Source organism: Lacerta agilis, chromosome 17 (assembly GCF_009819535.1).
Source record: "Lacerta agilis isolate rLacAgi1 chromosome 17, rLacAgi1.pri, whole genome shotgun sequence".
In the NCBI taxonomy this organism is placed as follows: Eukaryota; Metazoa; Chordata; class Lepidosauria; order Squamata; family Lacertidae; genus Lacerta; species Lacerta agilis.
In genome coordinates this window covers 10,471,944-10,488,208 of record NC_046328.1, presented here as the reverse complement: position 1 = coordinate 10,488,208, position 16,265 = coordinate 10,471,944, and the positions used below count along the sequence as shown (strand labels likewise).

Genomic DNA, 16,265 nt, shown 5'->3' with positions numbered 1-16,265 from the left:
TTGGTTCTTATTTGAATGTTTGATACTGAGTGGAAATTTACTAACATAAGTGGGGGGTGGGGGAATACTACCCATTTAAAACCTCCATTTAAGCTTTATTAACAGTTTTAGCATTTAGCTTTCCAGCTGCTGGAAACAAGTATCTATCTATGCTGTTCTAATGGTTGTCACACTTAACAAAAGTATCCTTTCTAGCCCTAGTCTGTAATTCTTTGGTTCTGGTAAGAAAATGGAAATAGCTGTTGTAGAAATTATTCCAAATTAAGTCAGCCATTTGGAACAACTTGCAGTGATCAATTACAATATTGTATTTTAAAAGTTAATGTGACCAACTCGATGTTATTGGGTGCTGTATGGATTGTATGTTGAGTGCAGTTTCTCAATGCCAGTGGTCAGTTGGTACAACTATGAAGCCTCTATCGTTGAGCCTGTGTGTTAGGTCTTTTAAGTACTTGTTTCCCCCACAAACATTAGTTTTGAGCAATAAAGTTTGATATTGCATAAGATGCTGTGAGTAACTGGTGCTGCAGGTCATTGTTTCATTAAATACTTCTATATAAAAATCATAACTTTCTCGATGGAAGTCATGGAATTGTCAGTATGTAACCTTTTAAAGTAGGATTGCCACCGGACTAAATATCTTTGTTTTAGCCCATTAATATTGAGTGTATGAGTAATAAAAAAAAATCAGTAACTTGTTTTATTTATTATATAGTAGCAATTTTAAGCACATACAAACTAGTCCTTGTTGATGTGGACAGAACTCCACATTAAAGCTGAAGTGACCTAGGCACACAGACATATCATAAGCAATGTAGCATTGCTGAGGCTCCATAGTTGGGGTGCTAGAAATGCCTGTCTCCCTCCTCATTGCAGATAATTCCTCTTCAGACCTGTGTGAACTGGATATTATGGTATTTGCTTTTGCATTCACTGTGGAGCTGTAGGTTAAACCACAGAGCCTAGGGCTTGCTGATCAGAAGGTCGGCAGTTCGAATCCCTGCGATGGGGTGAGCTCCTGTTGCTCGGTCCCTGCTCCTGCCCACCTAGCAGTTCGAAAGCACCCCAAAAAGTGCAAGCCGTTCCGGCGGGAAGGAAAATGGCATTTCCGTGAACTACTCTGGTTCGCCAGAAGCGGCTTTGTCATGCTGGCCACATGACCCGGAAGCTGTACCCCGGCTCCCTTGGCCAGTAACGCGTAATGAGCACCACAACCCCAAAGTCGGACACGACTGGACCTAATGGTCAGGGGTCCATTTACCTTTACCTTTAATCTTAAAATAATATTTTGAATATTTATTGAGAATGCTTGTTAAACCATTGGCATATCTGGTTTTGTTAATCGTTTATTATCTAAGGTAGCAGTATAGCTTCCCTAGTCATTCCTCACCTTTCTTGTCCCATGATTTGAAAACAAAGCAGTTTGACATAAAAACAAATTAAATAGCATCTCTGTGTGTATATACACACATATACATTCTGCCTCCTATAAGCTTTTGATAACTCTAGAGCTACACAATAATAATGCAGTCCTTTACCTACTTACCTTGGAGTAAGTCCTATTAAACTTAATGGGACTTCTGAGCAGACATATACAGGAGTGCATTGTAAAAGAAGTTTTGATAATTGGCCATTATTCTGAAGTCCCAGCAACCAATGTTCCTAAACAGGACAGCAGCTGTTTTGATTTTTAAGAATGAAAATAGGCACAGCCTAGCCAGCTGGCATAAATATCAATTGCTGGAACCGTCAGGGGTTTCCTCTTCTTTAGGCAGGTTTGCATTGCCCTCTTCTGTAGAACCTGCTGTTTCCAATTTCAATTCTGGAATTTCAGTTGAGTTCTGGACTGCTTCAGAAGGCTTGCCACTTGAATGCTGAACTCTTTCGAAGAAGAACAGCAGCTCGCAATGCATAGTGTGAGGGAAGAGGTCCACTGCTATTGCTTTAACAGGACGAAAAGGGCTTCCTTTGACACGATTTGAAGGAGCTCGACAAAGGCTACCAAAGAGACCAGTGTTAGTCTTGCACAATTCTTTATAATTGATTGGGCCTGGAATGGGGTACCAAATATCTTATCACTCCAGGCCACACACCCCGCCAGCCTTCCTCCATGCCCTGGAATGCATGAGTGCAGAAACCTCTCAAGCCACATCCACTGTTAGACCCACATCCACTAAGCTCACCCCTCCAAGTTGCCCAAAAGATAACGTGGCTGAAAAGGGCAAAGCCCATTTGCGCCATTCAAAGAGATTTAACTAACATCCTAATTCCATCGGTGGTTAATCTGTTTGAAACATTGAAAATCAATGCTTATTGGGGGTGGGGAGGGATCACCAGTTTAAAAATTGCTCCATCCCACCATCACCATTGTGAAACTCACTCCAGAAAGTTGTTCATGGCAGCTCGAGGATTGCAGGATACATAAATAAGCTTCTTTATGTGTTCTGCTTTTCGGATTGCAACAATTACTTTGGAATCTGCAAAGATAACATTTTGACAAAAACTGAAATTAAGATTCTTTACTGTGACAGCCCTGACATTAAGCAGCTCCACTCTTACAATTAGGGCTGGGCAATATCTGGCTTTCTACATCACCACGTATCACCAGTTAAACAATGCGATATTTTGATATGATATCTGAAATAAGGCTGGAGGTGAACATGATAATGTCCTGCCAACTGCTACTACATATGGGTCTATCTATAAAACTGATAAATTTTTACTTACCTTTAACATTTTATTACAACTGTTATGTTATAGTACTACTTTACCAGTAATAGCACATTTTCTCTAAAATTAAAGCTGTAGAAGTAATTAGTAGCATTCCCTAAAAATTTAATTACATTACTAAATAAGAAAAAAACAAATTCAGTGTCACACTTTTAGATGTTCAAATATAATTCACTATGAGTCTCAGTTGAATGCATACATCGCACAACACCAAATTGATAATTTTCTTTTCTAAACCAGGCCAAAATAGAATGGAATGGATAAAATTTTACAGAACAAAAATTATTAAATGAAATTTAATCATGTGCAAGGAAAATTTGCATTTGGCGTTCTCTGGCTATAGAGATGCCTTTTGTATTTGAAGAACATTGCAGCCATGCTAAACACACTTGTTCCTGGGATAGCCAAAAACTTCTTTGCAAGCCCCTTCAACATTGGGAAGGATGTCTCATGTCCCCCCCCCCCATCAGAGGGCATTCATCATGTCCACTTTTGGCATAGCCAGATAGGAGAAAAATGGGCAGCATAAGAGGTGGGGGAGACACACAGAAGAGGCTCAACAGCAGAGCAGGGTGGGGTTTTTTCTTTTACTCTGAAGCTACTTTCAAGCCAACAAGCATCTCAAGGTGTGTTTCCCTCCCCTTTTTGATTGGAGGGGGGGCTGGCAGCATGGGCTGGCTTAGTAAGAAACCTGTGGGCTGCTTCAGCCCAGAAAGAAAGGCACACACAACAAACAGGGGTGTTTCCCCCCTTTTATTCTGAAGCAACTTGCAAGCCACAATCACACACGGGGGGGGGGGGGGAGAGAGAGAGAGAGAGAGAGAAGAGAGAGAGAGAAGGAAGCAGGAGCAAGGAAGGAAGAGACTCTGAAGAAAAGAGTTTGAGAGGGAGAGCACAAGCAAAGTACTGCAAGCAGACGAGCTAGATGAAACATTGGGCTAAAGACGCCCTTCTGCACAGACCTGTGCACCTCCACAAAAGTTCCTTGCTGTAGTGCCATGCTCCAACGAAACATCAGCTGGGCACACCAGCAGAGGGGGGAGGGAGCCTGGGAAAACACAATCATACACCCCAACACACAAGCAGTAGTTTTAACAAGGAGCCAGCAGTCCGCTAACAGAAAACTCTGAAGTGTTGGCTGGGCTAATAAAAAAACCCAGTGCTTTTTACCAGCTGGTGGCTGCTGCGTCAAAAACAAACAAACACATCCCCACACCCACCAACGGGATGGGGGAGGGAGACACTTGGCACCCACAAGCAGTACACACACGCATGGCAGGAATGACAGAAGGGGTCAAGTGCCGAAGGAAGGTGTCTGGTGGGTTTTTTTTACCGGGGGGGGGGGGTACGGCTCCAGAGGTCTGAACCTGCAGGCTTTCCCTAAGCAAACTACCAGCCTGGCACCTTCAAGCAGAGCCTGGAGGGAAGAAGTCCCTGCTTGCCAGCTGAACGGCCTGGAGGATGGAGAGCTAGCCCTTTCTCAAAGCTCTGGTGATATCTGAGTCAGCCTGCTATAGTAATTTGGAGTGAATTGCTTCTGCAGGACACAGGGAAGGTTAATTGGTTCTCAAGCTCTTGTTTCTCACGGGAGCTTGGAGTCAGCCTGCTGTAGTGATTTGTAGCAACTGTACTTTTCTGTGTATTAGATGAGGGGTTTTTCCTCAAAAATTATGTTAAAGAATTTGGGGGGGGACATCTTGTACATGGGCAGTGCATATTGGTGACGTTGGATTGGTTTCTTCCCGTGGTGAGGGAACAGCTGATAAGGGGCTTTGGTGGCACACAGTGCGGTAGCGCAGGTCAGACGGTTGAGCTCGACAACTTGCCAATCCTTCGCAAAAAAAGCTCAACAACTCGGGGCAATTTCCCCCCACTTTCTTAAGTTGAGTCCCCCCAAATAGGGGGTGTCTTATACACAGAAAAGTACAGTATTTCTTGTTGCTGCAGGAGGCAGGAAAGAGCTGCCTGAGATGGAGTTAGCAAGGGCTGCACACAGGAAGAAGCATCGGCTTCCTGATTTTCCAGTATTGTGATTTTTTAATACCATACCACTAAATGCAATAAATTGCAAAGTCGTGTTTTTTAAAAAAAGTTTATCACAATTTGATCTAAAAACCCACTATCAGACAATATATCCATTTATAGCACAATACAACCATATTTCTCCACCCCGAACCCATCCATCATAACAAAGAATGGGGAAATGGAGCCAAGGGGTCCATATTATTAAACTGTGGCGAATAGTTGATATCAGGAGAAGTATGAAGTCTACACTGAAATTAGAAGAGGTTATGTGCCCCTATTTTTTGCTGGCTAAAAATATTCTTTGAAGTCATCAACCAGTCTTTCATGTCTGAAAGGAGCTAATGCTGCATTCTGTACCCAAGGAATTCCACAGCTGATCTGCAGACCCAGCCACACTTTCCCTTTGTTTTATTCTCAGTGCTGATCTCACTGCCCACCAGCACATCTCCCAATTTACTTTTGTCACTACTGCTCATATATTACACACTCCATCTCTATTCAAACTACAGTGGTACCATCGGGTACGTATGCTTCAGATACAGACTCCGCTAATCCAGAATAACGCTTCAGGTTAAGAACTTTGCTTAAGATAAGAACGGAAATCGTGCTCTGGCGGCACAGCAGCAGCAGCGGGAGGCCCATTAGCTACAAGTGGTGCTTCAGGTTAAGAACAGTTTCAGGTAAGAATGGACCTCCCGCGGAATGAAATTAAGTACTTAAACCAGAGGTACCACTGTATTGTACTAAAAGAGGTCACAAAACAAAACTCACGCAGCCCTGCTCGAGGAGGATCTACAATTGTAATGGAATTCTGCAGTGCCAGGAAGTTAACCAGGTAAGGAACAAGATCTTCAGCCTTTCCACAGTGGAATTCAACATTATTTAGCTCTGGAGAGGGAAAACAAATCCAAAACAGTATAACACATTTGCTTATTTGCACATGCCCCATCAATATTTCCTTTAATAACTGATGCTTGTAATTGTCAGTTTTTCATGTCCATGCTGGTTGAAAAAATATTAATACAGTTTCTCTGAAGTAAACGTTTACCTCATGCACAAGTGCAAAACAAGTCTCTCAAAATACAAATTTTCATTCGCTCAATTAAAAAAATTGATCAAGTCATAAAGTAACCTACTTCAATATGCAATATGATAAAGGCTCTAAGGTTGGCAACTTGTTGAGGCATAGAGACCTCCGTCAGAAACACGGCCAAGGCCACGATTGGAGGTGGTTGATTTAAACTACATGCATTGCTTCATGAACTATAGGAGCACTAACTACTGTTCCAAAATAGGATACACAGAAAGTCCAAAGTAACGGGTTTGGGAAAGCTCTGCCCATTTCCCTAGAGAAGTGTTGCTAGTCAGAATAAACTGTACAGTACTGGCTAGATGGGTCAGTGGTCAGACTATAGATTTATTTAGTAACCGAAAAATCTTAATACAGTGGTGCCCCGCTAGACGAAAATTCGTCCCGCGAAAATTTTCGTCTAGCGGGGTTTTCGTCTTGCGGAGCGGCAATGGGAGCCGCGCTCCGCAAAAACGAAAAAAAAAAAGACGAAATTTTTTCGTCTTGCGAGGCAGCCCCATAGACTTTTTCGTCTAGCGGGGCAGCCTCCCGCTAGACGAATGCTTTCGTCTAGCGAGTTTTTCGTCTAGCGAAGCATTCGTCTAGCGGGGTACCACTGTATATTTTACAGTAAAAGTTTTAGGTCATAACTCACATCCTTCTTCTTTATTAACTGCTACCTATAGCCTGCATACTCTCACTAAATAACTGCAAGCAGCTTAGGTACAGTAGCAAGACAGTCCCTGCAAAAAATTAGTGATTTTAATACCTTCGTAACACAGGGCCACTCTGTGTTAAGGTATTATTATCACTCAGAAACGGCAGTCTTTAGCATATGCGCTGCCGGGGTGCAAAGATCCAGCCAGCACCCCCAAATTTAGTTTAGCCCCCAAATTAACTTTTATTATGCCTTATGTCACTATTATCATTTGATAAAATAGTGCTCACGCTTGCATGGCTCTAAAAGTTTATTTTGGTGTGTTTTGTTTAAAACCAGCTTTTCTAAAGAAGACAAAGAACACATTGGAAGTCAGTGTAAAGACTCCACGCATGCGCTTACAATCGTAGGGAGGTGTCTGAAAGATGAGAGGGGCGGGCATTGCGCATGCGTGGGAGAGTCATCTCGGGCAGCCTTTCATTGTGGGAGCAACCTTATTTCTAGAGGAGCTGGGAGGGCCCTTGCGAGAGTGCATATACGAGTTCTTCCAAAGCCTGTGCGCGCTCCCATCACTAGATAGGCGCATTCTCTTTCTGTCTGTCCCTCTTTCCTGTCACTCCCCCTCCTCCCAGCTTTGGTGAGTGAGACTTTCCAGAGAACTCTCCCTGCAGCAGCATTAGCAGGCAGGCGGCGCAAGATCAGTTGTCAGAGGTGCCACTGACCCCCCACTGCCGCATAGCAGCTTGATACAATACACTTAGGCAGCTTCAGTGGCGGGTGCCCAGCGCCCCCCAGAATTCAGCGACCGGGTGCCTTGCACCCCCTGAGTAAAGACGGCTCTGCTCAGAAACCAGACCATTTCTGCTGGTGTGTACCTGCTTGCTTTTGTGAACAAAGGTTTCAGAAAGCAATCTCTTGGGTCTCTGTATAAGGGGAAGACTAACAGATAATGATGGAGACCACAAATACAAAGTCTGTCTGTGTGTATGTTGTAGTGCCTATCCAAGACTGTAGTGGGCATCACTTGAAACACAGCTCATAATGCTTTTTTTTTTTTTAAGGAAGCTGGTCAGATTTCTTAAGGAGGCTCTAAAATGCTCTGCTCTCAAGAGGGGATACCAAGAGAAAATCTGGTGCCCCTAATTAGTTGCAGGTCCCTTCTGAATTTTATCTAGAAGAGCCAATCCTTTAGTTGACATTTATTCAAGGTCAGCACAGAGCTCAGTTCTGGCAAATAATAATCATCTAAAACAGCCTTTCTCAACCTTGGGTCCCCAGATGTTTCTGGCCTACAACTCCCATCATCCCTGACCACTGGTCCTGGCTACCTAGGGATGATGGGAGTTGTAGGCCAAAAACATCTGGGGACCCAAGGTCAGGGGGGAAAATTGGAACAGAAGAGACTAGAAAGTGAATTGCTTAATAATGAGAGCTGTCTTTAAAGTCTGAGATCCCATAGCATGCTTTCTTTTACCAACCATTAAGCTGAGCATTCACTTTGGCATCTTCAATAGCTTCTTGACAAAGTTCAATTCCAATAACTTTCTTCACTTTCTGTAGAACGAAAGCAATAATATACTGTTTAACATTTTTAGTTGAGTACAAAGCAAAATAAATATGGATATGCAACTTGAGGAGCTATCTTGTTAGGCTGCTTCAACCTTTTTGTGTGTTCCCACTCCACAGAGTTGAACTAGACTTGAAAACAGGTTCACAGAGGAGCTGTTTGCAGCCAAACTAAACCTCACAAAACAAAACAAAATTCTCTGTTTTAAACCCACGAGACTGATGAAAAGTTTGGGTTTGCCAGGAAAAGGAGAAGGAGCAAGAGCAAAGGATTGGTTGTTCTGGCAGTAACATCTATGCTGGCTCTAAGATAATTCATTTTACAATAGTAGTCATAATTTCACTACTTATTTTGTTAGTTTTCAGTTTTCCAGAACACAGGGCATACAGTTAGTTACCAACATGGCAAGACTACTTGCTGGGTGACCTTTGTTCTTTGAATTAGTACTTTTAAGAGACAAAAGCAATACCAAAGGGCATATGTCCCATGAAATGTTATTTCACCTTGGCAAGCGAAATACCAATTGATCCAGTTCCACAGCAAACATCCATCACAGTCGTCTCCTGGTTCACCTGGGTCCATTCCTGGATGACTGAATACAGAACCTCAGCAGCCTGTGTGTTTACCTACAGAATTTCAACATAGGTACAGGTTGTCAGTATTCAGCAGGTGGGTAGCATGTCAAAGGCTAAAATCTACTCTACAGCATTACAGTATATACTGCTCCTTACCCAAGTTTTTAATTTTTCTTTTAAAAAAGTAAAGTCAGAGCATGTTTAGCCATTACACTTGAAACTATGCAAGCCTCTGACTGCGCTGCTGCCTTAACATGCTACTGTTTTAAAAGTGTGCAAGTTGATGAAATGTATTTTTAAAAAATACACCAATGCTGATTTCTTGATTCCGGAGTTTTTTTACAATGAACTCCAGATTTCACAAATGGCCTTTTGGATATTACAGAAGGACAATGAGAAGGTTCCACCACTCTCTCCCACTCGAGTACCTCACTATAAGCAAAACTCAATCAACAAGAGATCTCAACTTCTACAAAACACTTAAGCCCAATGCTTTAAATGCTTACTTGGAAAAAAGCATGGGGAGAAATCCGGAACTTTAGCCCAAGAAGATCTTCATATATGTACTTGTCACCAGCAACGTGCTCCAAGGTCAAATCTTCACGATTGGGTGATTTTCTTGCGGGAGAAGAGGGAGGGAGCAAGAAACAGTGTTTAAATCATTATCCTTCCTTTGCATCCTAATCTTCTATATGCATTCAGATGCAATAGTATAGATAACCAATTCAAGCAAAAAAGCTGTAAAGATCTAGAGACTTTTTTGGAATGCATTCATTCTGTATTTCTTTAGCAGGAATACACAGCTGTGCAAGCTCAAAAAACGCTGGTCTCAATGTGATTTAAATATGCATGACTGAACTGACATGCCCTTTCTCTGTGTGATGTCATCATCCAAGAAAGCTACTCAAAGGAATGGCAAACACAAAACAGTAAGAGAAAAATACAAATAGTTACAATTCAGCACGCAAGGAATGTCTACTCCCAGCACTAATGCTCATAAAAATAATCTCCCGACAATAACAACAGCTCCTTACTATGAGTGACTTTAATTTTTGCTGAATTATGTTTGACCATATCCATTAGTGTTTAATGGATCCTGGGATACTGATTTATAGACTGCTTAGTGTTTTGAATCTTACTATATTTTATGGCAGTTTTTATTGGGTATCATCCAACGCAAATCATTATCAGGGTAGACCATTTAAATCAATTGAGCTAAGTAACTTTGATCCATTGATTTAAATGGGTCTACTCTGAGAATTATTTGCATTGGGTGTCACCCACTGTTGTCATCGATTGAAGTGCCTTAATGCAGTGTTTTTCAACCTTTTTTGGGCAAAGGCACACTTGTTTCATGAAAAAAATCATGAGGCACACCACCATTAGAAAATGTTTAAAAAATTAACTCTGTGCCTATATTGACTATATATAAAGTAATTTTTCAATTTTTCCCACGGCACACCAGGCAACATCTCGCGGCACACTAGTGTGCCGCGGAACAGTGGTTGAAAAACACTGCCTTAATGGCCGAGACTGCAGTTCAAGTTCTAAAACTTTGCTACCCCATACATTACATTGTCACAATAAGTTTCTTTTTTGAGATACAACAATCACCTTTGACCTTCCTGCACAAAGTAGAGAGAAGTTATTCCACTGTCCTTTCCAGTGCCTTCTGTGAAGTACTTAGCCATAGAAGTTTGCAGTTCTGCGAGCTCTTTTTCATTTAGTTTCTAGACATTTCAAAAAAGAAAATAAGTGCTTAAGATGCTTATTTTTACAAACTTCAAAGAAAAATGTTGCTGCAGATTACAGGTGTAGTGAAGAACAATGGGATAACAGCATATGTATGCTTGTACAGTACTTGTTTAAATAGTGCACCCTCCATAACACATCTGAGGACACATTTCCCTTTAAAACACTGTTTCACAAAATACATTTCCAGAATCAGGAAAAACTGTAACCATGAAGAGTTTCTGAAATGCCTGCTTTACAAACATGCACTTGTTTCCCCTTATTACATAAATCATATTCAGTACCTGTGGATTAAAATAAGCAATTGCCATGATGTGGCCATTTCTACTAGTGCGAACCGTTAGCTGTTTCCAGTGACCTTTGTAGGTTTCTGGGCTGTAGACACCATAGGATGTAGACCTGTAATTTTGAAATTCTTGGTTACTAAACTTGGATTTAAAAAAGCATAACCACATAATGCTAAAATTATTTCTGCTAAGAAACTGCCACATTAAACTAGGAGACTGATCCTGAACATTATAATTTTGGGATTATGACATGTAAATATCTGCATTGCATCAATTTTCACAGTTAATCTGTTCACATCACTTGACCAAAAATGGATTCTATGTACTAACTGCTGCAAATGTACTCACACTGGAAGTTCCCTCCTTTCTCTCCTTAGAAAAAAAACTAATGTCTATCAAAAGGCTCCCACTTAGCCTTCTTTGGTACAGTCCCTCAAGGAATTCACACAGGCAATGTTGAGCTTTGTGGTGACGTTGGGCTTTATTTATCTATATAGTGCCATTAATGTATATGGCAAAGTACAAGAGGGCAGGCCCCTGCCTCAAAGGAAGTGTGACAGAGTAGACAACAGCAGGAAGAGAAGGCAATGGAGACAGGCGTGAACAAGAGAAGAACAGGCAATTATTTCATTTACTTATACTAATGGCTTAGTTCCAGTATAACACAGGAACTAGTAGGTTGTGCCAAAGGTTTCAACAGAAAAGGTAAATTTTATACAGGCAAGGTGTTTAGGATTCTATCATCCAGCCCAACGGAGGACTCACCTTATGTAATCTTGAAAAGCCTTTGCTACCTTTTTGGTTACAGCAGGGATGTGAATGGTGTCAAATGGTTCCACTACAGCACATGTTCCACCCTTGTATTTGCCAAGGCGAAACCCCACAGTTTTATCTTCTTGATTCGGGCCTATGCCAATCAAAAATTCACATTTGTTGCGGTACTCAGTCTAAATGTAAAGTAAGGGAAAATTTAGAATGCCTATCGGACTGCTCTAGAATCTGACATGCTTGCTACTTCCATCCATAAACATTGGTTGCAAATTACAGTACTAAAACAGGTTAGACTAAATGAGTAGTAAAATAATATATATGGTAATAAGCTATGAATTCCAGAATTTTATGCCCAGTACTGCAACATGCTACCAGATTAAAGGTGCCCCCACAAAAATTACACAGCTTAGTTTATGGACTACAGAGAGTGCAGTAGTAAGGCTAACCCTGTCCTTCCATGCCTATGATTCATTTCCTCACATTATCACACTTCATAAGCAGTTCCTGAGATGTATGACCTGTAATGGTGATGCTTTCACTCCTTCCAGGGAGCAACACAGACCATTGCACTTCTCCTTCTGCATGAAAAGCCATGGTAAAAGAGCTCGGTTGTTGTTCCCTATGTCCCTGTAAAACAGTTTGATTGTTCATGGTGATCGGAGCAAAAATAATTAATGAACATTATGCCCTCCCCTGCACAAATACCTAAGAATTTGACCATTGGTGTTTATTTATAAAGCACCTAAAATTATTAAGATGCTGCACCAAGTTCTAAAAACGGAACAGGCTCAGCCCTTTTGTCTTACAACAGGCATCCCCAACCTGCGGCCCTCCAGATGTTTTGGCGTACAACTCCCATGATCCCTAGCTAACAGGACCAGTGGTCAGGGATGATGGGAATTGTAGTCCAAAACATCTGGAGGGCTGAAGGTTGAGGATGCCTGGTCTTACAATGTAAGGCAGCCTGTGATGAGAAGAGCATCTAAGAGCATTTTGGGACCAAGTATAAAAACAAAAAACCCCACACACATTTCTAAGTATTTATTGCAAATGCAGTATGCAAACTGCAGTTTGAGAATAGAAACCAGAAAATCCACATCTCAGCACAATGAAGCAGAAGAATACCTAGATTTATCAGCTTCATTCCCACTAATGCTGAGGCCAAAACCAGCTTGGCTTCTTGGACTGTACTTGCGTTGCCTCAGAAAGCTTTCTGAATACATGCAAGTGAGACCTGCAACGAAGTGCTGCAGTGTGGAGTGTTCCTGTTCAGGATACTCACTTCTGCTTCCACTCTCCCAAGCAGTCAGTCAGTCAGCATTCTGTGCCTATTGAGCAGGCTCAGTTCTCAGTGCACTGTTCTGGAGATGCACTCTTCATTTCCATTCACACCCTCCCCAATTGCACTTCTGCAATTCTTGGAGCCGATATGCTCCCTACTGCACTTGGATGGTGCCATTTTGGCTACACAAGTGCTGGCATTCTAAACACAAGAAATGGAGATAATCATAATATTTATTACAAACAAAAAAATTACCTTGTCAGTTTCAGCAGCACTTGCTCACATTCTTCCTTCTTCCTTGCCAACTGCTCCTCATATGGGATATTCCACAAAGGGGTCACCACATCTGCTATCTGCTTACTCAGGGGCTCTTCTTTGCCATTATTTGAAGCCAAACACTTTGCTGCTGTCTGCTCTTTCATCTCCTCTCCCTCCTCCTCTTCTCTTTTCCTCTTCTTTATGATGGGATCAGCCTTTGGTTTTGCAAGTCTCACACTTAAGTTTCGGTTCTTCCACCGGACCCCATGAAGGACCTTCATAGCTTTGTCCCTATCCTCCTCACTCTTAAAGGTGACAAATGCAAAAGTCTGTCTCCCAAACAGTTTTATCTTGTGAGGGTTAAGGCCATATTTGGCAAGGAACTTCTTTACTTCATTAAAACCAATATATTTGGGGAGGTTTTGAATTTCTACTTTATAGATCTCCGACGTAAACAAGTCATCTTTAATATATCTATACATATTGGAAGTATCTGAAGTGTTCTCCATGTTGTTTTCTTCTCCCACATCTTCCTTTGTTAGATTTTCAGTTGCACTCTCCATTTCCACAAGAGGAACTGCAGTTTTTGTGTCAGTAAGGCACACACCACTGATGTCTTCCATCATTCTGTAGAGAGAAGTAACAGAATTAATTATTCTAGAGCAAAATGCATTAAATGCTTAGCCATAGCCAAGTGTGATCAGATCTCTTGGCTGCCTCTTGGCTGATGAAATATAATCAGGTTACATGTTAAAACACAAGAACGGTACTAGCAAAACTAGCAGCAACTCACACTGTTCACTAACAACCCAGCAGTGTATTGGAGGATGGAAGAAACTGGTGGGGGTGATTTAAGATACTCTAAGTCTAAGCAAAGGTTTGTTTTACAATAAGTTATAGCACACATAGCAGCACTGAGGTATTTGCCATATTAATCATATGGATTAATGTCTCAAAAGCAAGAGGCATCCCACTCCGACAGGGTGCAATCCTATGCACACTCATCTGGAAGTGAACAGTAGGGCTTACCTATGTGGAGTAGAGATGACCAACATGGTGCTGTACTACAATTTCCATTATCACTCACCATTGACTACACTGCCTGGGCCTTGATGGGAACTGCAAGTCCAACAACACCTGGAGGGAACCTGGTGGGTTAGAGCAGGTGTGGGGAACCTTTGGCCTGTCTCCTTCCCTCCCTCCACACGCTGCTTTCCCTTCTGCCTCCTTCCTCCTTCCCTTCTTTTTTCTTCCTGCAACTCTTCCACTAGGGCCAACTGGGGAGGAGCCCTGCAGGGCTGCTGCAGTGGCCCATGCCAGCAACCAAATTCCTCTGTTGAGCCGCCCAGAGAAGCCTGCACACCTCGCCTGGCCACCCAGAGCAGCTGAGAAATGGCCCAGGGAGGCCTGGACGGTGGAGAAGAGTGATTTTTGTGCACCCACCTCAGAACCTGTGCCCTTGGCAGGGGGCAACTTAACCAACCTCTAGGTACCCCCCTGGACAGTGGCCAGAGACCCCTTCCAAGTTTATTCCATTAAATTTATATGCCACTTGTTTTCATTAATTTTCTACGCCTTGAGTTTGCAAAAAGATAAAACGGTAAAATTGAGTAAGATTTACAACCCTACTTTAAAACATTCAAAAGTTTAAATACTGTACTAAAAGGCAGACTAAGATTACGTCAGCTTTCTAAGTGCCTGGGTAGGCTTGTCTTAAACAAGGATGATTAGCACTAATAAACTGTTCTCCCTCACCCCTGTCCCTCCTTTCATCCTCTCACAACAACCCTATAATGTGGGTCAGCATGAGAGAGTGAGCTGGGGGGGGGGGTTATGCTTGAACATTGCAGCTCCCTAATCCTAGCTCACCATTGACTTTTATGATGATGATGATTATGGAAAATACAGTAACCATGCTTTGGGGGGGGGGGGCCTCCGCCAAACCACACCACTACAGGGGGAGCCATGCGCGGAAGCGATACAGCAGCGCAGCTCCCCGGGCAGCGCGCGCAACGCAGCAGACGACCACCCTTTTAAAAAAAAACAAAAAAACTCCTCCCCCCCCCACCCTCCTTGCAACGAGGCCACTTATTCCCCCCCCCACCCTTCGCAGAGGTGCGAACCCGCGTAAGGCAGCCGCTCGCACAGGCCAAGCCACTTGGTAAGAGCTTCCGCGCATCCCCCCCACCTCGTTTCTCACATCTCTTCGCGGCGAAGGAGGCCTCGTCAGGCAGCGGGACTCGGCCAGGCAGAGGGAGGAGGTGGAGGAAAGGGGCGGGGCGACGAAGGGCGCCGGTGACGTCACCGCCCCGCGCGCGGGCGACCGTCCGTTTGAAAAAATACGTACTTTGGTTTTCCCGTTTGAGGTTCGGTTCCTCCTCTCTCTGTGTCATCGACGTTATTATTGCTGTACTGCATTTTTTAATTATCATTTTTTTAAAAAAGTATTTTTATAGTTTGGTGTGTTTCCCCCCACTTTTTAGGTTCGATTTCCCCTCTCCCTATCGTCATTATTACATTAAACAAAAACTTGTTTTGTTAATTATCGTCGTCGTTACATTAAACAAAAACTTGTTTATTAAACTATGGTTTTAGGTTCTATTATTTCCTTTCACGCCATCTTCCTCTTTTTGGTTCGATTCCACCTTCCTGTCATTATTATTTATTATTATTTTTATTACATTAAAAAAACTAAAAAAAATAAAGCATGATTTTTATTGTTTTATTCTGCCTTTCTTTAAAAAAAAATACCATAGGGCGCCGAGAGAATCCATGGGTGCTGAATACTTTTGTGTTCAATACATTGTATCCACCCATAAAATAAAAACCTAAAATTTTAAAAAGTTATAAGCGAAGATGCCACAGCCGTCCCGTCCTTTTCCCGCTCTGTCCCGTCATGCAACATCTCATTCTTCCAACCGCCTCCGCCCCCCGCCCCCCCCACACCTCGGATTCGCCACGCGCGGCAGCCATTTTAAGTTAAGGGGGCGTGAGCTGCCGAGGATCTGTGGCAGGAGCCGCGCCAAGAACTCCGGATTTAGGGCGCGATATCAATTCAATAAAACATTCAAATAGTTAAAATCAACAATAAGCTTAAAAAAACCACACACAACCTGATTAAAACACACGTCAACTTTCTACATATTTGGGCACACTTGCCTAAAACAAGAACGTTTTTAGCAGGCACGTAAGATAGCAGTGAAGGTGCCTTCTTCACTGGGTAGTGGCGCCCTCCCTGTGGAAAACCCTCCTCCGTTCAGATGTTAAGAACTACATAACTTTTTTGATGTT

At 42.5% G+C, this 16,265-nt stretch overlaps 1 protein-coding gene across 3 annotated transcripts; it reads right to left on the bottom strand.

The window, feature by feature from the left end:
- Positions 1-1,659: 1,659 nt before the first annotated feature.
- Positions 1,660-15,235, bottom strand: TRMT2A (tRNA methyltransferase 2 homolog A). 3 transcript variants are annotated; one of them, XM_033174108.1, is made up of 12 exons: positions 15,175-15,235; positions 12,972-13,601; positions 11,953-12,061; positions 11,429-11,610; positions 10,661-10,775; positions 10,239-10,354; positions 9,131-9,242; positions 8,553-8,675; positions 7,961-8,036; positions 5,527-5,643; positions 2,381-2,477; positions 1,660-1,998 (listed from the first exon to the last, which is right to left on the bottom strand). In XM_033174108.1, exons 2-12 carry the CDS (start codon positions 13,598-13,600, stop codon positions 1,734-1,736), a joined length of 1,941 nt encoding a protein of 646 aa, XP_033029999.1. In that variant the 5' UTR covers position 13,601; positions 15,175-15,235; the 3' UTR covers positions 1,660-1,733. The 3 variants fall into 3 exon arrangements, with proteins under 3 accessions (XP_033029999.1, XP_033029998.1, XP_033030000.1); XM_033174107.1 differs by having other exon boundaries at positions 15,163-15,218; XM_033174109.1 differs by lacking the exon at positions 15,175-15,235 and adding an exon at positions 14,844-14,873.
- Between the last annotated feature and the right edge of the window lie 1,030 nt (positions 15,236-16,265).

What these genes read in the sequence shown, in the direction of transcription:
- TRMT2A (XM_033174108.1), bottom strand. Translation starts at nt 13,600, where the DNA reads ATGATGGAAGACATCAGTGGTGTGTGCCTTACTGACACAAAAACTGCA. An exon ending in TGAAAGCATCACCATTACAG is followed by an intron (nt 11,611 to 11,952) that starts GTCATACATCTC and finishes CTTTACATTTAG; the next exon opens with ACTGAGTACCGCAACAAATG. An exon ending in TTTGTGCAGGAAGGTCAAAG is followed by an intron (nt 9,243 to 10,238) that starts GTGATTGTTGTA and finishes TTCTCCCGCAAG; the next exon opens with AAAATCACCCAATCGTGAAG.